At 40.5% G+C, this 21,199-nt stretch overlaps 2 protein-coding genes and 1 long non-coding RNA gene across 4 annotated transcripts in view; 2 read left to right on the top strand and 1 right to left on the bottom strand.

The window, feature by feature from the left end:
- LOC126376354 (uncharacterized) overlaps window positions 1–21,199 on the bottom strand; it is a 70,815-nt gene that overhangs the window by 13,590 nt on the left and 36,026 nt on the right. The gene's annotated exons all lie outside the window — the stretch shown is intronic.
- LOC126376263 (collagenase-like) lies at window positions 51–9,410 on the top strand. Its single transcript, XM_050023566.1, has 8 exons — window positions 51–113; window positions 1,485–1,527; window positions 2,809–2,971; window positions 3,546–3,715; window positions 4,409–4,510; window positions 5,321–5,466; window positions 7,030–7,138; window positions 8,725–9,410. The coding sequence occupies exons 1-8, from the start codon at window positions 66–68 to the stop codon at window positions 9,237–9,239; spliced, it is 1,296 nt and encodes a 431-aa protein (XP_049879523.1). The 5' UTR covers window positions 51–65; the 3' UTR covers window positions 9,240–9,410.
- Window positions 16,332–21,199, top strand: part of LOC126376187 (cholesterol transporter ABCA5-like) — a 70,558-nt gene continuing 65,690 nt past the window's right edge. For both annotated transcript variants that reach the window (XM_050023409.1, XM_050023408.1), the window contains exon 1: window positions 16,332–16,566. In XM_050023409.1, coding sequence (XP_049879366.1) covers window positions 16,493–16,566 — 74 coding nt within the window. In that variant the 5' untranslated portion in view covers window positions 16,332–16,492. The remainder of the gene's footprint in view (window positions 16,567–21,199) is intronic.

Raw genomic sequence — 21,199 nt, 5'->3', positions numbered from 1 at the left:
TATTATCATTTAATACCCAAGGCAGCCTAATTTATTGAGTATCGCACTAAGCCATACCAGTAAAGATGGCGCTTTTGGGAGTTGTGTTTTTGGTGGCTCTTGCTGGGATCTCGGTATGATTTTTTTTTCATCATAATTCATTTCGTGGTTAGAGCATTGGCCTCACAATCTGAAGGTCCGGGTTCGATTCCCGATGGGGACACAGTCGAATATCACTTTGTGAGACTGTCCTCTGTTTGACTAGTACATTGCCGGCTGAATCTGGGCCCTGTGCCGAGGTTTTTCTTGCAGCTTCTTTTCCCCGGCTATACAGGTTGTGAGAAGCTGCAGTAGTTTTAAGCGGATGAGACGTTCGTTATGTGAAAATTGACGATTCAAAGTGTAACTATGTTACCTACTGAATAAAGATATTTTTGAATTTGAAAAAAAGTCACCTGGTTGTCGGTTAAAAGCCGTTGGGTCCGGTCTACTAACCCTAAATGCCGCCACGAACCGGAGTGGACCCTGTGAAAAACGGGATAACGCTAGGGAGATGACATTAGGTACTGTGGTTAGGTATCGATCATGCGCTACGGTCTTATCATCTGGGGAAATGGAACTAATATTCAAAGTGTCTTCATTGCACAAAAAAAATGTATACGAGCGATAGCTGGCAAGCCGCCTCGCGACTCTTGCAAGCCATTATTTAAAAAGTTTGGTTTGTTGCCACTACCTTCACTTTACATTTATGAAGTGTGTGTATTTGTTAAACAGCATCAAGATGAATTTACAAAAGCAGTTGATGTTAATCCTCGTATCCGCCGAAATCTAGACAGATTGGTATTTGATGAAACACCAATTACTGAAATTTTTAATAAGAGCTGTATTGCTATGTGCGTTAGATTATATAATAAAATACCGACTGATATTAAAATTCTAAAATTGACATTATTTAAGACAAAATTATATAAATGGCTTAATGAACGTAATTTTTATTCTGTCAGGGAATTTCTGCAGTAATGTAATTTTTAGTTTAAAGAAAAAGTTTAGTGTAAATAAATGTACCTTTGTCTACATAAATATAACATTTGCATGCCAACATTGTTATGGCGAAACATGTATTGTACCTACTTCTAATACCCACTTGTCACCCTATTCACCATGTTTGACGCAAATAAAGTTTCTATTTCTATTTCTATTATTATTATTATTAAATTCTTTATTCAAGTTACTAGGACTCATAATTTGTTAATAAAAAAACTTATATACTAGGTTAGTAGATCAAGCAAATCAAGGAAATTAAATGAAATACAAATTACAATTGAGTTGAGCCGCGACTCACCGCCGCGCCACATCCCCAGCAATAGCACACAGTCCAACCTGCTAGCCAACATCGCCAGGATGCTGCTGGAACTAGCCCGTATCCTGCGCACCAGAGACGCGCATCTTTTGCGTTTTTTTGGTATTAATTATCAAAACTCAAGTATTATTTTATTACGTTTTAGGTGTCGGCCGAACCCGTGCCCGTATTTCCTGAACTTGCGAGAGGTAAATATCCACCACGCTGCTCCACTGCGCTCTAGTGTTAGTGGAGAACACACATAAAATTCTTAATTGGGAGCAGGTTTAACCCAATAATGTGGATCAGTCGTAAGGAGTAAAGCAGCGTTTCCATTGTCGCGGAGCTGTGCGGAGATGTGCAGGAATCGACCAATCACCGTGAGGGAGATAGTGACAGAGCGTCTTCGTTTTTCGCTCTCTCGAACGCTGTGATTGGTCAAATCCGCACATCTCCGCTCTTCTCCGCCCATCTCCGCGTCTGTGGAAATCCGGCCTCAGGGTGCGCGCGCGCACTGTCTCTCTGTAACAAGAGCTAAGCTGACACATGATAACGACATACATAAACTCGCGCCTACATCCCACCGGGGTAAGCAGAGACTATGGAATTCCATTTGCTTCGATCCTGAACATTTCTCTTGCTTCCTCCACATTCATCGATAGTTTCATACACGCACGCCGGTTCAGAGTAGATAGATCGTACTTTTCTAAGGACATCTCCAATTTAGTCAATGTACATCCTTAGCCAGCCCTACCACCAACCTTGGCTTTATATTATACCTACCTACTGGTTCCGTAATCCTATAATCATTCATCCTCTCTACGTGTCCTAACCAACTTGACATAATATTCCCTGTTCAATCTCAGTCTCACTGCTTCTCACTCTATCACTCAATTTAACACCGCATCTTCGCGGAGAGATGACCTCATTTCTACAGCATTAGTCCTACTTTCAAGCTTCTTCTTCTTAGCCTATAATACGTCCCACTGCTGGGCACAGGCCTCCCCTCAATCAACCAGAGGGGGGGGGGGGGGACGGAGCATTCTCCACCATGCTGCTCCACCACGGGTTAGTGGAGGTATTTTTACGGCTAATAGCCGGGAACAACAGCTTAACGTGCCCTCTGAAGCACGGAAGCAACTTATTTTTTCAGACAATCAGATGATTCAAGCTTGTGAAGTCCTTACCAAAGAAAGGACAGTCTCACAAGGTGATTTCGACAATGTCCCCATCGGGAATCGAACCCGGACCTCCAGATCGTGAGCCTAACGCTCTAACCACTATACCATTGCACAGAGGCTGTTACACTAAACAAAGAGAACACATATTTAAGTGCGTTTAGATTACGATTATCAATCGGGGGCGCAGACTGTCAACGCCCCCCCTCGACCCCGAAAACAAAAATTAAGGAAACACACGGTAGGAAGGACACTTTTGTGTGGGGTATCTGTCTCAAGGGTCAGAAATTGATAATGTTTCTGTTTGTGTAGGATTCGCGGGTTCCCGCATAGTGTCAGGATGGGAAGCGGAGGAAGGCCAGCTTCCATACCAGCTGTCCATGCGTATGGTGAACAGCGAGGGCACCGTCAACGCGTGCGGTGGCTCCATCATCCATCCTGAATGGGGTCTGACAGCCGCTCATTGCACTGCTGCGTAAGTAGAACACGATAACACCAGGGACACTTCATACAAAAATTCTCGGTAATCAAAACAAAACAACAAATTATTTGGTTCTAAATTCAAACTCTGATACATGATAAATGTGGGATGGGGCATGAAGGAAACGATTATATTATTTAGGCATTAACTACTAGGCATTGTCCAAAAAGTAAGATGATCCGTGCTTCGGAAGGCACGTTGAGCCGTTGGTCCCGGTTACTACTTACTGATGTAAGTAAGTAGTCATTACATGAGCCATGTCAGGGGCCTCTGGCGGCTCAATAGTAACCCTGACACCAGGGTTGATGAGGTTGGTACTCCACCTCACAACCCACACGATAGAAGAAGATTAACTACTTGGCCGGACAAATGGGGAGCGCTGTTTAAAACAAGAGTTCTGAAGATGTCCAGTTGGGCGCGAACCTGGGCTGAGGGTGTGAGCTGAGAGGATTATATTTGAACTCATCGACCCAAGTGGAGAGATAAGCGCTGAATGAGGGAAATCGTCGACCACGCCGGCGGGGTCGATCCCGGGGTCCTGACCAACATTCTTTTGTTTTTATTGCAGCCGCGTGACAATGGTGCTCCGAGCTGGCACCGTGAATCTGACAAGGCCTGGTCTCATCTTCGAGACTACCACCTACTTCAACCACCCTTTGTACGATGCCACCAGACCTGGTGTCGTTCAGCCAAATGATATCGCTCTGCTTAAGTTTAACAGGGTATTGACCTTCAATGGTAAGTCTGCACGACCATTTGAATGGCTTCTTTATTAAAGCAACTCGAAGATTATAACATAGCCCACATCTCCATAAAAAAATAACAACACCAGCTTATTACCCAGCGCCATACTTTTTTTTTTTTGACTTAACTTATTGTAGATTTGCCGCAGATGGCATTAACTACTTGGCCGGACAAATGGGGAGCGCTGAAGGCTCTCACCCGGTACAACGTTTAAGACAACGCCTGAGGGTGCCCAGTTGGGCGCGAACCTCGACTCAGGGCGTCGTCTGAAAGGAAAAATATTTGAAAGAATTAATCAACCCTAGTGGGTCGATAGCGATAAGCGCTGAATGAGGGAAATCGTCGACCACGCCGGCGGGGTCGGTATCGGGGTCCTGAAGTGTTTGGTGTCGCGAGCTGATTGGCTGCCTCTATGGCTAGAGTAATCGGGTCGTCGGGATAGTATATTACGTCCTTCGGACGCCGATACTTTTCAGTACCGTCCCTAAGCGGGATGTATTCGGAAGCCGCAACTACCAGGGGATTTGGGTGGTGCGTAGCAGGCAGCGCCATACTGAGGAAGAGCGTCCAAAACGCTCGCAGCATTTCCCCTCTGAACTGCCAGGCCTATTCTCTGCGCAAAAAAGCTGCCAGCTCTTGGATCGCCATTTGCCTCTTAAATGTCATTGAATGTTTGATTATATGCAGATAACATCCAGCCGATTCGCCAGCAATCCTCGAAGGACAAGAACCGCGACTACTCAGGAGTCAGGATGGTGGCCAGTGGGTGGGGACGTACCTGGACCAACCGTAAGTTTTTAATTAGAGCAGGGGGTCTAAAAATGCCACATTGAAGCATGACATGACATATACGTCCCACTGCTGGGCACAGGCCTCCGGTCAATCAACCGAAGGGGGACATTGAAGCAATTCATCTTTTTTTTTTATTGCAAAGAAATTCATGAACATAATACCTTAAACGCTAAGAAGCATTTTTAAACCCGACATGGGTTTGTCTCAACGCAAAATATAATCTAAACATCAAATAAGACACAAAATATAATCTCATCATCTAAAAAAGCAATATGGCTATTAGACATAATTTGGCGGCATTGCGCGCTTAGTTTTCATGCGCAAATGTCAAATTGCAGTACTTACTTATTACTTTTTTGATGAATTATAGATTTCAACACGGCTTTACCCCCCTGTGATTAGATTTCGATGACATTTTATGAAAAAGAAAGGAAAGATACTTAAATGATATTTCGTTTTTCTAGCACTTAATCATCACTGCTTAGGTAAAACTCACAAAGAGAAAATTAAATCGATAAAGTTTGACTCAGGATGAGAACCTGGTGGTGTAATGGTTAACATGCTTGTCCGGGCTTGACAAGAGCTAAGGGTTCAAGTCGATTGTGTTCCAAGTCGAATTTGGAACACGATCATCAGTCAGTACACAAAATCTTCACTCATTGCTATACCTAATAGATGCGACTTCCGTTGCCTCATTCGGCGGGGCTCGGAGAATACCAGGGTAGTAACTCACGCCGCGGCTTATGCTGAGCGAGGTCCTTTTATTCCAAATGCCGTCTCAAAAAAATCTTTTTTTATCCTCCCTAGAGGCTTCCCCTGAGAACCTCAACTGGGTGTTCCTGTCCGGGGTATCGAACTTGGCGTGCTTCTTAGTCTACGGAGGGTCTTCCATCATCCAGGACTCAACCATCTGCGCTGCCTACTACAACGTCACCAGCCAGTCCACTTGCCAGGTATCAACTCTTCTGTTAGATATAGAGTTGATGGGGTCGGTCATTGGTCTCATTACCAATATGAGAAAAGAAGAAGATTATAATATTATATTAAGCCCTATTGTACTTTTTTGAGGAGCTCGGTGGCGCAGCGGTTAATGCGCTCGGTCTGCGATTGTTGAAGTTAAGCAACTTTCGCAAAGGCCGGTGATAGGATGGGTGACCACAAAAAAAAAGTTTTCATCTCGAGCTCCTCCGTGCTTCGGAAGGCACGTTAAGCCGTTGGTTCCGGCTGCATTAGCAGTCGTTAATAACCATCAATCCGCACTGGGCCCGCGTGGTGGTTTAAGGCCCGATCTCCCTATCCATCCATAGGGAAGGCCCGTGCCCCAGCAGTGGGGACGTTAATGGGCTGGTGATGATGATGTACTTTTTTAGTTGAAGATGCTCTTATAGCATCTTATAGCACACACACACACACACACACACGCACACGCACACGCACACGCACACGCACACACACACACACACAAGCATGCCGAACGTTCTTTAACCTTTTTTTATTTCTAATAGGTACTTATAAAAGTCAGTCTATAATTCAAACTGTAACTTAAACATAATAAAATGCCTAGCACCTGATTTGGAGTGTGGAGCGGCTGGTGATCTGTCATACAGAGCATCCTAGTACAGACACCAGTCTCTCACACAGACGTTATAGTTATGCCTTTGTTATGTCGTTATGTTGTTTGTTAAACTGTCTGTGTGGGAGAAAAATAGGCCGCCTATTGCGCTTATGTTTTATTCGTATGTTTATGTCCTTTGTATATATTGTTGTGCAATAAAGTATTATTGATTGATTGAAAAATAAAGCTTTATTTATTGTTATTTATTTATTATACTTCTTTTGTCCTATTTATGATTGTTATCTGACGGACACGATTATTGTATTGTATTGTATTGTAAGGGCGGAAGGCAAGAGGGAAACCACTGCCCCATTTTTCCCTAAAAAGTAGCATGGAGAATGTTATACCGACAAGAGCGTGGCTCTTAAATTAGTGAAGATGATGATTGTATTGTAAGCTCTTTTAGTTGAGGCAGAGATATGGCGAACTTCACTCCCATAGTAAAAAGTGAGCATAAGATTATATTATGAACTTTTATGTGTGTTTCGAAACTAAACATTTAAGTACTTACCTATTACTTCTCTGTTGTGTTGTGGGCACATATTATACAGGGTGTAAGTTACATCGTAACGAATACTGAGGGGGATGATTCAGACCATGATTCTGAGTTAATATCAAGTAGAATTTCCTGTCGGAAAATTCATGAAAATTGAATTGCTTTTTTCAATTATTTTCTATTCCATTCTTTTGCGACGGAAAATTCCACTTGATATCAACTCAGAATCGTGGTCTGAATGATCACGAAGTTTTCGTTACGATGTTACTAACACCCTGTATAACAAAATGCGACACGAAGAGATACTTTGCTAGCGGCCCGGGCAAAGCCCTGGCATTTGTGCTATCACAGGATGTTTTTAAATCTAAGATACTGGTAACGGTGACGATGTTTTTTTCCATCCAGGGTGACAGCGGTGGCCCCCTAGTCATCACTGACGACGACGCATCACTCACCCAGGTCGGAGTCACCTCCTTTGTCTCCGGAGCTGGTTGCCACACTGAGCACCCTGCAGGTAAAAACCAACCATGAATATTCTTCTATCGTGTGGGTTATGAGGTGGAGTACCAACCTCATCACCCTGGTGTAAGGGTTGGGTCGTTCTTCTTTTTTATCGACAATGATCTGTCTTACGTACTGCTTTTAATAAGTTATGTTTTAGAATTTATTTCATGTTTCCATTGTCCAAAAATATAGTTATCTTATTATACTCAAAATACAAGCAAAATACTAATCGGTTCCTTAATTAGTTATTAACGTAGCTTCATTGTTTTTCACAAAATTTTGTGACAGAGTGGTATATTGAAATGCTGTCTCCGATGAAAAGGGCCACTCTGTCACAATATTTTTTGGAAGACGCCTGCAAAGAAAAGTATGTTACCAAGATAAAGAGAACCACTAAATAGTCCTTTACGGACAGATCTTTATATGATGTTTTAAAATATTTATTGCCGTTATAATTTTAAAGATGTTAAGTCCGATTAATTGGGAAAATGTCTTTTTATTGTCGATAAAAAAGAAGAACGACCCGGTTACTATTGAGCCGCCAAAGGCGCCTGACATGGCTCATTTAACGACTACTTACCTGCTTAATGTGCCTTCCGAAGCACGGATCATCTTACTTTCAGATAATCTGGTGATCAGCTAGTAATGTCCTAACCAAAATTTTGGACCACGAAGTAATTTTTGTGATATGTTCCCACCGGGAATCATACACGGATCGTGATCCCAGCGCTCAACCACTGGACCACGGAGGTCGTTATAACCATGAATATTGGAAACCTGATTTATAACGAAATACAATTGAAACAGACGGACAGACAAGAAAGTGATCCTTCTAGTGATCCTAGGGTTCCGTTTTAACTTTCGAGATTCGGAACCCAAAAAGCGGCTATTGTGTCTGGTATTTCGAGAGATCATGAATCCATGCTCCAATAAACCTATCCCTTTTTGTATTTTAGCTGGGCTATTTTTTTTTTTTCAGTTATATAGGGACAGCGCAAGTGGTTAGGATTCTTCATTTCCTTCATCTTTTTCTTTTTCATATTTGTTTCTTCTCATTTTACATTTTTCAATTAATGTGTATCATCTCTCTCTCTCTCTCTTAATTTAAGAGCTGCGCTCTTGTCGGTGTAGTAATCGCCATTCCTCTCTTCTTCCCACCAAATCCTTCACCTCCTGATACGACACGACCTGCACCTTTTCTATTTTTCTCTTTTTCTTTTCTATGTGAACTGTTTTGCCATTCCGTAGGTCCGCCCCCAAACTGCCGCCGCGCTATTTAATTAATAACAAAAAAATAAACTAATAACTGCTAGACAGTTTCTTGAACCTCTTACAGTATGTACGCACCGCGCTTGCGCTGTGCCGAAGCCTTTACTGTGCCTTGGAAAATAGCCAGCTGAACGTATTGTATCTATTGTTCTTTACCTAAAAGTTAATTTAACCACAGTTTATTTAAATACCGTTTAGTTAGAAACAAGAAGTTTTCTAGATGGTTTAGTACAATGCCATTTCCTTGGCCAAATACAGCCGAATACTGCCATCGAAAAGAAGAATTACAAACCCTGGCTAAAATGAATCTTTGTATGTTCCCATTAGGTTTCATCCGCCCTGGTCACTATCACGACTGGTATTTGGAGGTAACTGGTATCGACTTCGATTGGGAACCTCAGGGGTCCGAGGAATCTAGCAGTTCTGAAGAGTCATCAAGTTCTGAATCTGAAAGTGCGGAATCCGAAGAAGTAGCTACCACTGAGGCTCCGGAGGAAGAAACTGTGGGCACAACCAGTCCTGATTCTGTTGAGGAGACTGAAGGTCCCACTGAAGCCCCTGAGATAGAGACTGATGGTACTACAGAGGCTCCTGAGGAAGAGACTGTGAGCACAGCCAGTCCTGATTCTGTTGAGGAGACTGAAGGTCCCACTGAAGCCCCTGAGACAGAGACTGAAGGTACTACAGAGGCGTCTGAGGAAGAGGTTGAAGGTACCACTAAGGCTCCTGAGGAAGAGGTTGAAGGTACCACTGAGGCTCCTGAGGAAGAGCCTGAGAGTGAAGCGGAGGTAGAGGAAGCAGGAAATAATTTCATGAGCCGTTACTTTCACCGCTTCTGGTGAAAGGCAAGAAGAAAGAAACATTTATATTGAAAGGAACTACCTTCTAAATATAATAGAAGAATACTTCAATTTAAGAATCAAATCAAATACATATTGACACATTGTTTAAAGGCTTTTTACTGCGAATCAGCACTTTTTTAATCACAATAATAAAGACAAAGATTATACTAATTTTACCGTTTCTTCAATTCAATTTATCTATGACGAACTCAACATTTTTAATCCCAAATTGACACTTTTGACTGGAATTTACATTGAATGAATGAAATTAGGCTAGTGCTTATCAGCATTAATTAAAATAATCCGATAAAAAAAAATTGTTAATAAGGAAAACACTACGGCTAATTCGAAGAAATATTTATCTACTAATCCTTTTTTAGATTATCGTCACTGGAAATGCAAAATTACTTAAGCGCGAAGAGGCCATTTTGAAAAAAAGCCGTTTAATGTAGTTTTCGTAACTTTTTACCCATTTTTCCAATTACGACAACGTCAACGTAAGGTTACCTACATTGCTTTTTATTTTTCATTTTCTATATCCAGCAATTTACATAATTATCAACTAACTAACAACTAATAATAAAAAAATAAAAAAAAATAACTTTTTTTATTAAGTATTTTTTTAATTATTACTTCGCTGTTATTTTACGATATTGTGGCGCTCAAGTAATTTTGTCTTTGCAATGACGATATGAGGCCACAAATATAACTTAGATAAAACCTTGAAGGAGCTCATCCTACAAAAAGTTATTTTTACATTAAACATTGGTCATGTAAAACAGGAACGATGCTATTACAATAGGTTCTAAATTTTCCCTGAACACCTTCGATCATATAATTGTATACTAGCAACCCGCCCCGGCTTCGCTCGGGTGCAATGCTGAGGAAAAAATGAAATTATTTACGACATCACATTAAAAACCTTAAAAAATAACAGTATTTCTCCACTATTTAATGGATGTTATTATACATATAAACCTTCCTCTTGAATGACTCTATCTATTAAAAAAAATCGCAATAAAATCCGTTGCGTAGTTTTAGAGATTTAAGCGTACATATTATGTAGTGATGATCAAAGCCAAATATCCAAGTTTAGCACTTACATTCCTGACAAATCACTAATGAAACTGGATAAGTATGGATATTGGCCCCGATTCCTATGTAGACACATCCTAATTTTATGGAAGGGCTTTTTAAATTTCTGCCTAAAATTGACGTGTGTTCCATAAATTTTATGCATGTCGTATACCCGTCCCTTTCTTTTTCAGCGGATAAAAAAAGGATAGGTATAATTAACTTAAAATAAAATTACGAGGTGTCTGCAGGAAGCGGGGCCAATAGAATGTCAATTTAGAAATACAGTCCAAAATTAAGTTTCTTGTGCGATTTTATTTAAATTAAATCCAGCTACGCACATCGTCCAAATTCATGTACCTCTTACTTGTAGAATTCAACAAAAAGAAGTCTCTAACCTCCTCAATATAGAACACCATCCAAAGCCATTAAACGATGAAACCCACAATATAGTTTTAAACTAAGTTTTTAAATAATTTCTATCAAGATGGCGGTCCTAGGCGTTGCCCTGTTCTTGTTCGTGTTCGCTGAATTTACGGTAAATATGCATTTTACTTTTAAAATCCTCGTGTTTTGTTATAAAACCTAGGTTTATGTTAATATTGATATCATTTCCTCCCGAGAATGGAGTTTGGGGACGTACTTAAAATTTCAAGCCTTCAATTTGTTCTTTGTCTCCTTCTCTATCCGGTCGGAATTTCGGAAAATCCGTCCTTTTTGTCTACGTCATTAACGGAAGCTCTTTAAAATTTTAGTTCTTCTTTCGAAATGTTAGTTTTCTACCCAAAGGTTTACTACTAGTAAATGAGTCAGATGAGAGTGAGTCAGGACTAATCTTTATATTCTATTGATTGTGCTCTATTTCTACTTTTAAAAGTTGTCGTCAGCCGATGGTAGTCTACTGCTGGATCAAAAGCTGCCCCAAGTCGACCCATTACGTCACACCTTCCAATCGAGGCATCCACTCACTGCCAGCCATCTTGGGCATTTGTTGGCTCCATCACTATGGGGACTCCCGGACAGTAGCCTACCTGTACTACCTTTTACGGCTAGACCCTCGTTTGATAAGGTAAAAATTAAATACTTAAATTCACCACTCTGTAGGTAGACTTTAGTGCTAATTCTTGCAGACACTTCCTAAATTTATTTTAAGTTATAAATGGGAAAGGCCGGGTAATCGACAGGCATAAAATTTATGGAAAACATGTTCATTTTAGGCAGAAATTCAAAATTTTAACTTTGGTGTATAATTCGACAGAATTTTAGTTTTCGGTACACGGCAAACGGGTTGCATATCAGCGAGATGCGTATTTGTTTTTCCATTGTCACTGTGAATTAACCGTCCCTTTCATTTTCGGTGGATAAGAAAATGACAGGTATAACTTAAAATAAAATTAAGAGGTGTCTGTTGGAATCAGCACCATTGCAATCTTAATTTATATTTACTAAGTGCACTGCTGGTCCTGACTCCTTTAGATTCGAAAACAGTGAAACGGAGAAAATAAAAAGGGGAGGGGAAGGCAAAGCAATTTTGAATTAGGAACAATAAAATCAATACAGTAATGTCTTATCTTATCTTACAGTGGATTTATTTTTGAATCGCTCGATTTAAAGTCACGTTCGAAAATAAATAGGTACCCATTTCACGTAGAACATCAGAACTTGTCATTTACAAGACGAGATAGATGTATATTTTTGCATGCGAGTTCAAGGCGAGTGGTTCAAAAATAAGGCTCCAAGCCGTGATAGGTCGAGTACCAATGCCTGATAAATCTTTGACAAAGAAGAATGCATTAACACATACACCCGTCGTATTCTGAGATGTGAACTCGATTGTTTCTCCACTCGACTCGGCCTCAGCTGAGTATTTTGGCACTTTAAGTTGACATTTACTTCTTCGACTTGAGGACTGTACTCACTGGAGTCGAGCATATCGTACTGCCAACATATTAAAATGAAAATAATGACGTCATGTCTCACTGGAGTAAACTCGAGATAAGTTTTACGCGCCGTCTGAGAATACCGATTTTGAGCTGACTGCGAGGTCTTTATTAGGGTCGCCTCAACTAAGGACGGGTGAAGGGTGTGATGTTCCTAGCGACTGCAGAAGGCTGGTTGTCTGAGGATGAGCATGTCAGATGAAAACGTCCAGGGGCCTGTTTAATAAAACTTACAATTGTAAATTACAATGACAATTTGATGTACATTGCGGAGTTAGTGACCACAAATAATTTGCAGTATCATATTAGCTACGTAATAAGCACCAAATTGTCGTTGTAATTTACAATTGTAAGTTTTATGAAACAGGTTCCAGAACGTCAAAATTCACTGAATTAATTTAAATTCGCACTAACAGCAGTTCAATGGAGCACAAGAAAAACGGAAGTGACGCGACAAATGTTGTCATTGTAATAAAAATATAAATTTAATGTTGGGGTTGCCAACAGGTTCAAGTTAAAATCTTAGAATATGGGTGTACGGCACTAATCTAAAAGACTTATTAGCTATTTTGTTTTAACACGATCAACATAAGGACACAAAGCACCCTAGTCATAAGACTTTCTCGGACAGACTGCCCAGTCTATATTATGAAAGTTAGACAATAACAATTCATATAAGTTTTCGTTCTAAGCGGCAAACTTCCTTGTGTTAACAATATGTGATATTGCATAGTATCCGTTATTGAAGGTCCCATAGGTTAGTTTCCAACTAGTCAAATCAGTTACTATTTACTAAACGTCAAAACACGAAATTACAATGGAATTTGTATGAAAAGCAACCTGTGACGTCATAGAAAAATGTGACAAAATGTCGCATATTACTTATTACATTTTTCATTGTTAAAATTCATAAATAAGTTACTTACTTACATAGAAAAAAGAAAACGTTTTTGTTACCTTTAGATCTGTCTTTATTTAGTAATCAGAATTTCATAATTTTTTTGTTTGACCTAGGAAACAACCCAATAAAATGTTAAAAATAAATAATATAACAGGGCATTTGACTGGGTGAAACATAAATTATAAAATGCTAATCTAGAAATAAAAGCCGGACAGTCAAATTTGATTTTTTAAATGAATTGCTTCAATGTAATCGTTTTAAATTTACGTGACCCGGCCATCTTGAATGATGCCTTCAATTTCTGTTAAAATGTTGTAATTTTCAGATCTCTACTGACCGCGGCGAATTAAGCAGTCATATACCCGAGGAATACAGCGGTGAGTGACGGAAGGTTTTTTTTACTACTTGGCCGGACAAATGGGAAGCGCTGAAGGTTCTCACCCGGTAGAAAAATTACGACAACAGGCCTGAGGGTGGCCGGTTGTCCTTTGTATTAGGGCCTGGCAACCCTATATGGGATTGACTTTTTTTTTGACGTGACTTATTGTAGATTTGCCGCAGATGGCATTAACTACTTGGCCGGACAAATGGGGAGCGCTGAAGGCTCTCATCCGGTACAACGTTTAAGACAACAGGCCTGAGGGTGCCCAGTTGGGCGCGAACCTCGGCTCAGGGCGTCAGGGATTGACTTAAGCTAAAGATAATTAAGGTCTTATGATGTTAACGCTAATTCATACATTTTCTTGCAACTTTAGCGTAAAAGAATGCTAAATAGACTTTAGCTAAACCCTGTGTATAGGTTAGATACAGATATCTCTCTTACTAAGCTGTTTTTATTGCGAAAGAGAGATATCTCGTCTCTTTCGCACTAGGCGATGTACTTTATCTCTGTCCTGTAGTCATTCTAAACACGCTACGTTTATTATAGCCAAATAACTTTGTCCATGTTCCTCTTTTATCTAATTAAATTAACTAACTTACACTACTTACTACTTACTTCTCTTCCTTCCTTTTCCTTCTTCTTCTTTTTGTTTATTCTTTTTTTTCTTACTTTCCTTATATTTAATTAATCATTATTATAATTCTTTAGTGTGTTAATAAAAACTTTATATTTCATTAAATTAACCAATTTCAGATGTGATACCTCTAAAAACATACCTCGAGAAAAAAGGTGTGAAAGTACTTTTCTGGAAACCAGAACGATCCTTTGGCATGGCCAAGAAGGTATCTGTACCGAAGTTATTGCTAACAACAGAGAGTAGTATATTCCTTGCTACTGAGCCATCTAATGACTTGATAATAATGGAATTTAGCGCTGTCACTGAAACAGAAACGCCACAAGCTACAAAAACGACTACAGTTGAATATGTAGAACGGAAATTAGCTATGAAATATTCGGATGAAGACTGGGATTCGGCTGAAAACACAACTGAAGACGACACGACTGCGTATGACGAAACGACTACAGAAGATTGGATTGAAGAAACCACCACTGATGAAGAATTTGAATCTCAAGAAGAAACATCGCCTGATAGAAAGTTTTCCGATGAAGAAGGTAGCAATATGAACACGAACGCGTCTTTTGAGGACAATTCCGTAGAATATACGACTAAAGACAACTGATGATTATGAATAACTAGCGACCCGCCCCGGCTTCGCTCGGGTGCAATGCTGAGGAAAAAATGAAATTATTTACGACACCACATTTTAAAAACCTCAAAAATAACAGTATTTCTCCACTATTTAATGGATGTTATTATACATATAAACCTTCCTCTTGAATCACTCTATCTATAAAAAAAAACCGCATCAAAATCCGTTGCGTAGTTTTAAAGATTTAAGCGTACTTACATAGGGACAGAAAAAGCGACTTTGTTTTAGAGTATGTAGTGAAGTGGAAGTGATGTATCAAAATATTAAGTATTACCTATAGGGTCGAAAGACTGATTGTTCTTTTAAAATTCAAACCCCATTTTTTAACTATTGTATATGGAAATCTCGGCATTACGAGGATAGGTAAGATTATAAGTATAAAAATCTATATTTTTACAAGTTCGTTCAAATAAATTAAACAAACTAGTACTACTTATTGAAGGTTATTTCTATCTATACAGGGTGTTGTAACGAAAACTTCGAGGGGTGATTGAGCCCACAATTTTGGGTTTATATGATGTGGAATTTTCCGTCGCAAAAGGATGGAACTGAAAATAATAAAAAAAAACACAAACAGTTTCATGTTTACGTAACCCGAAGATTTGACAGGTCCGGTTTTTTACAGAAGCGACTGCTGGGCTACCACGGCTCACCCAAATATTACTTTTATGGAACCGAAACTACTCAAATGACCAAATTTTAAGGTTATCTTTTTAACCCAAGTCACCCGTTTGATATTAGACGTCGTTTACGTCCTAGACTGAAACGATTTTCCTTATAAAATGACTTGTTAAAATATAATATCATACCTAGTACTATCTAGAGACAAATAATTAGGAACAAACTGTCGAGGTGTAATTATGGTTGACTCAGAAAGAAATATAAATAGGCGCATATTCTCCGGCGTCGTATTGCAGTGGCGGAAAACCGCGCATGCGCCTCGGGGTTGCTAGCGCTAGGAAGCCAATCTCCACTGTAAACAGTTTTCATGTGACGTCAATATAAATTACTCGCCCCGGCAACTATTTATTTAATAGTAATTTGTGGTCGTTACATGAGCCATGTTAGGGGCCTTTGGCGGCTCCATTAGTAATCCTGTCACCAAGGTTGATGAGGCCGGTTAACGATTTATTCTCACATACCACACGGGAAGCAGATGAATATAAATTACTGAACAATAAAAGTGTATATTGAAGGTACCTATTTTGTAAAAAAAAAGTATTTAAAATAACTTTGTGATGTAAGTACTTACCAATATACTTAAGTGAAATTAAATAACTTTGATTATACTATTAATTAGTATTCCATATCTATTCGTAATGTATTCTAAATCAGTTCCACGTTTAATATTTCGCTGACAATCAATTATTTAGATTTTGTTATAAATATAGAGAAATAAATAACAAGGTCAAAGGTCACATTCTGTTAACTCCCTAAAATCTGGCAGATGGCCAAACGTTGGCAACACTTCGGAAAATTGGCGCGCGCGCGAAACGCTCCCCCAAAGCATGATGGCGCCTCGCACCGTGCGCCTCGCGTCCACCTAACCGCCAAACCCTTCACAACGCCGTTCCACGTAATTATACTAAGAAAATACAAACCAGTTGTGTTTATAAAATGTTGTGGTGACCAGTGCACGGGTTCAGTGTGGTTTCTCGTGTAATTGTGAGCTACTGTTGTGTTGCATGTGTGAACCCGATGGGGTCGGGAGTGCGCGGGATGATGGTCGCGACTCGCCGGCCAGTACAGAACAGCTAACGTAAGTAATCGACACAAAAAAGACTATAACGCCTATCAAATTCGTAATGGAACCTGCAGCATGAAAACTGTTCGATCGAAACCTTTTTTCGGGTTGCGACCATAGATTTTTTTTAGGCTTAAACTTTGGCCGGTTTCTCTTACTTTAGTTGGTACCGATTCGGTCGTAAAATGACGTTAGGGTACAGATTCCAATAGTATAAAACAGAGCTTTTACTAAGCGTCAAAGTAAAGATTAGCTGAATCAAGGCTGAGAGTTATACCGTCGTATCCAAGCGTAGTGGGTCTACAAAATTGCCACGAAATCGAGACTTTTGCATCAATTACGAACCTTTTCTATGTCCACCGTATCACATTACCAATTAAACCTGAAACAAAGGAAAATGAACGAAATACTGTTGCCTACGTTAAAATACTAAATGCAAAATATATTTTCAAACCCCCAATTTACTAGTTATGTACCTAGGTTATAAAATCTTCCAACTTTCCAACCATTTTGAATGCGAGAATTCCTTCACATTTCCCAAAAAGCATTTATAAAGTGTCGATAACGATCTTAGTTGTAAATTAATTAACAGAGCATTTGATTCGTTTGAGTCCTTCCGTATGGAACGCACGCGACTCGTATTTATAAGACACTTCTCTTGGTGTGGAAATTAGAGCCCTATCAAGTAGGTAAATTACTTAGATTCCTTCAAAAACCCAACATCTTCTTGCCATCATTAAGGTTAGAGTCGTAAATTGTAAAAATAACCTTTAATATTTAAAAAAAATCGTAGTATAACGATAGGTTACCTATGATAAAGGCTTAAGTTTTACCTAAATTCTACAACTGGTATGCTTCTGCTTCTACATATTACTGGCGTCGATAACGGAAGTACATAACGGAATTAGGAAGTAGGTAAATAATCTGGTTATAAATAAATGAACATTATAACACTGCTATAATTTGTACTACTTAAATAAAAATTGTGTAACACAAGATATTTGAAAACACAATAAAAATCCATAACCCAAATCTATAACATATTGACCTAGTGGTAAAGCCGTTGAACTTTCAGTATTTAGGTCATTTGTGTTACATCTCACGAAAGGAATCAGAAATTCCAAATTCAAAAAGTTTTTCAAATTGGTTATTTAATTTGGATGGATAAAGGCGTAGGGGAAGACACAAGAAAGTGTGGATGGATTGTGAAAAGAAGGATATTATGTGTGTGAATGAAAGAGGAATACATGTGCTGACTCCTGCTAAAGTGGGATAACGGCAGGCACAATCATGCTTAATGAATTTATAGTTTTTTGTATCATAGACAAAAGGAGATTTTATTCTTTGGACCTTTCCGTTCGTATGTCGTCCTACCCATATTCCTTCAGGGAAATACATTTAAAAGCTTGCAACATCGTTTACAATACGTACAATTCTCTCTTCTCTCGTAGGGATTGTGAAATCAATGAACGTTCTCAACAACCTTGGATAACGAAGTCCCGGAAATTCTTAGTAGTTCAACTGGTAAGACTACTGGGAATAGGGGTCATATTTGACATTTAATGAGACTTACGGTTTAATTCCAAAGCTCCAAATAAAAACTCCAGCTCCAAATAAAAACTAAACTCGTCTATCAACTAATGCCAACAACGCATCATTTTTTATTTCCGCCACACGACGAGCAGAGGTGATGATGGTTTAGAAAAACTGATTGTGGTTGGGGACACTGAAGGTAAAAGATCGCGTGGTCGTTCACCAACTAGATGGACCGATCAAGTGAAAGACTCGTCGTCATCCAAGCTCTACACAGTTGTAAGGGAAGCGCTGGACAGAAACCGGTGGAGGCAGATCGTCCGCTCCAGATGCAACCCTGATGCCGACCACGATCCTCAGATATGAGGGACCGACCCAAGAGAGAGACAGTTTAATTTGTCAAAAAAGATAATGTGTATACATTTAATACTCGTGCCCGTACAGTGTTGCCTTTGTTAACCTAATAATTTCATAAATAACAGCCTATAATGCATCTTATATCTTTGTTTTTGGGTATAAATGATGACCCCTGTTCTTATACTCAGGCACAATTGCATCTTCTACCCCTTAGTTCTACTAATTATGATTCTGATCAAAATAAAGAGAAGCAATATATGTAGCAACATAATTCTATTCGTAATGTGATCCAAATATCAAGCAACAATTATTTGCCATTAGTATTTTGGAATAACGATGTACCCGAGTAAAGAAAAAATAGGTGATTATAACGGTAAAGCTGTACGATGCCATATATATTGCTTTTGGTGAACGTAGCCTGGAAAGTCCTGACTTGGCTGACTAGTCGGCTAGTCGGCCAAAATCGTAGTCGCCATATCTACATACGTATAACCTGGCGAATTCAAGAGATGGCTTCAAGCCAACCCGGGACAGAGTCACACGTCACTTGAGTGATCGTCTCCGCACGAATCAATACTAAAATGACGAGGAGGTTCCTTCATTGATGGTGATAAGTAACATTTATGTTTGGTTCCGGCTGTCTTGGGCTCAGTTACACTAGCCGTAAAACATCTCCACCAAATCTCAGTGGAGCAGCGCGGTGGAGTATGCTCCATACCGTTGGGAGGAAGAATCGAAGGGCGGTTTGTGTATAAATCCTTTATGTTTCCCCCACCTGTATCTTGGGCATAAGAAAACTCCTAACTTGGCTCTTTTGTGGATATTTTCTCAACCCATATCTACACTATCACCGATATACACATAATCATCATCATCATCAGCCCATTAACGTCCCCACTGCTGGGGCACGGGCCTTCCCTATGGATGGATAGGGAGATCGGGCCTTAAACCATCACGCGGGCCCAGTGCGGATTGATGGTTATTAACGACTGCTAATGCAGCCGGGACCAACGGCTTAACGTGCCTTCCGAAGAACGGAGGAGCTCGAGATGAAAACTTTTTTTTTGTGGTCACCCATCCTATGACCGGCCTTTGCGACAGTTGCTTAACTTCAACAATCGCAGACCGAGCGCGTATACACATAAGCTCACGTCTATTTCCTACCGGGGCGGAAGCGGAGGAAGCAAAAACGGTTTTCTATTTGCTTGGATCTTGACATAGTTCTCCACTTCCTCCGCATTCATCAGTTGTTTCAAACATGCGCGCTGGTTCATAATAGGTAGACATTATTTTTTTTTTGACGTGACTTATTGTAGATTTGCCGCAGATGGCATTAACTACTATAAGAGCGACCATAGTACACCCTAAACTACGAGGCCCTTGCTTCCCTGCGTGTACGTCCCTTCCCGGTGCGCGGGCGGCAGGGTTCAGCCTACAGTGTTCAGTTCCGCAACGTCGAGCGGCGCTACCGCGTGACCTATTGACATTTTTGTAAATTCTTAAGTTATTCGAAATAAACTAAGTGAATACAAGTTCTCGGTGTTTCCCTTAAAGTTCAGAAGTGAGATGAAGTCATGCTTACAAGTTAAAATTCGATTATAGTGCTAGAAACATGAAAATACATGTTCAGGAGTATCTATTTATTTTGTCGTAAGGTCGCGCGAGCTGGCAACATCGCGCGCGCGGTTCGATTACTTGATTTGTGTGTGCTCGTTGGTACCTAACACGTGCTTGTGCGTTTTATGAGTGAATTACAGTTTGTTTTTCACTTAATTGTGTTTCTGCTTAAATAAAAACAATTGTTTTAATATTAAAAGAGTGTATAGTGAGTGCGGAAATATGAGAAGTCGTGATACAAGTGAGGAGCGTGAAAATCAGCTCCGTAGACGATTATTGTTCGAATTAGAGACTCGCCGGTTATCGAGACGAATACAAGAATTGGAAAAGGAAATATTTAGCGTTCGTGAGACCTGGGGTAGGTCGGTGCCTGTGGCTGACGCCGGTAATCAACAGTATGTGGATATTCAGCAATCGCCGCCGTCGCCACTTCGCGCGGGGTCTGGCCCCGGCGCGGGCGGTGCGGGCGTGGTCTCTAGTCCGGCGCGGGCTGGCGCGGGCAAGGATTTCGACCGCGAGGCAGGGACGCCACCACTACCTACGGGTTGGACTGCACCAACTCAAGGAGTTAAGGGATATTTCACCGCTCCTCTGTTCGAGTCAACGCGGCTGTCGAGCGCGCCGCTACGAGCGCCTACGATGAACGCGGTTGCGCCGCCGCCTGCTCCGGAGGGAGCGACGGAGGCTCTGCCGGCCTCTGTGTGTGTGTCGGCGAATGCTGCGCCGTGTCCGCATATCTCCGTGCGCGACGCCGCCGGCGGGCCGGTGCCGTCCGCCGCTGGGAGCAGCGCCGCGCCGCCGGCGCCGGCGCCTGCGGTTCATCCAGGTTTTTCTGGTATTGGACTTTCTGGGTATGTCGAAAATTCAACTAATTTGCCGTCACTTAGATATGTCGGTCGTAATGACCCTATACCGGAGTTCGATCCTAAAACATCTATGATTACTATGGAAATGTGGATACGTAAAGTAGAAGGAATAGCCAGTATGTATAGTTGGGACGAAAAGACAGTCATGTTTAACTGTTTGTCGAAACTAAAAGGTTACGCCCGTCAATGGTATGATCAGTTGCCTGCAAATGACATGAATACGTCATGGCCCGACTTCAAAACAAAGCTTTTGACTGCCTTTCCGTCCCACAAAA

The sequence above is a fragment of the Pectinophora gossypiella genome, chromosome 20 (genome assembly GCF_024362695.1).
Source record: "Pectinophora gossypiella chromosome 20, ilPecGoss1.1, whole genome shotgun sequence".
Lineage (NCBI taxonomy): Eukaryota > Metazoa > Arthropoda > Insecta > Lepidoptera > Gelechiidae > Pectinophora > Pectinophora gossypiella.
This window is presented reverse-complemented; position numbering and strand designations above follow the sequence as displayed.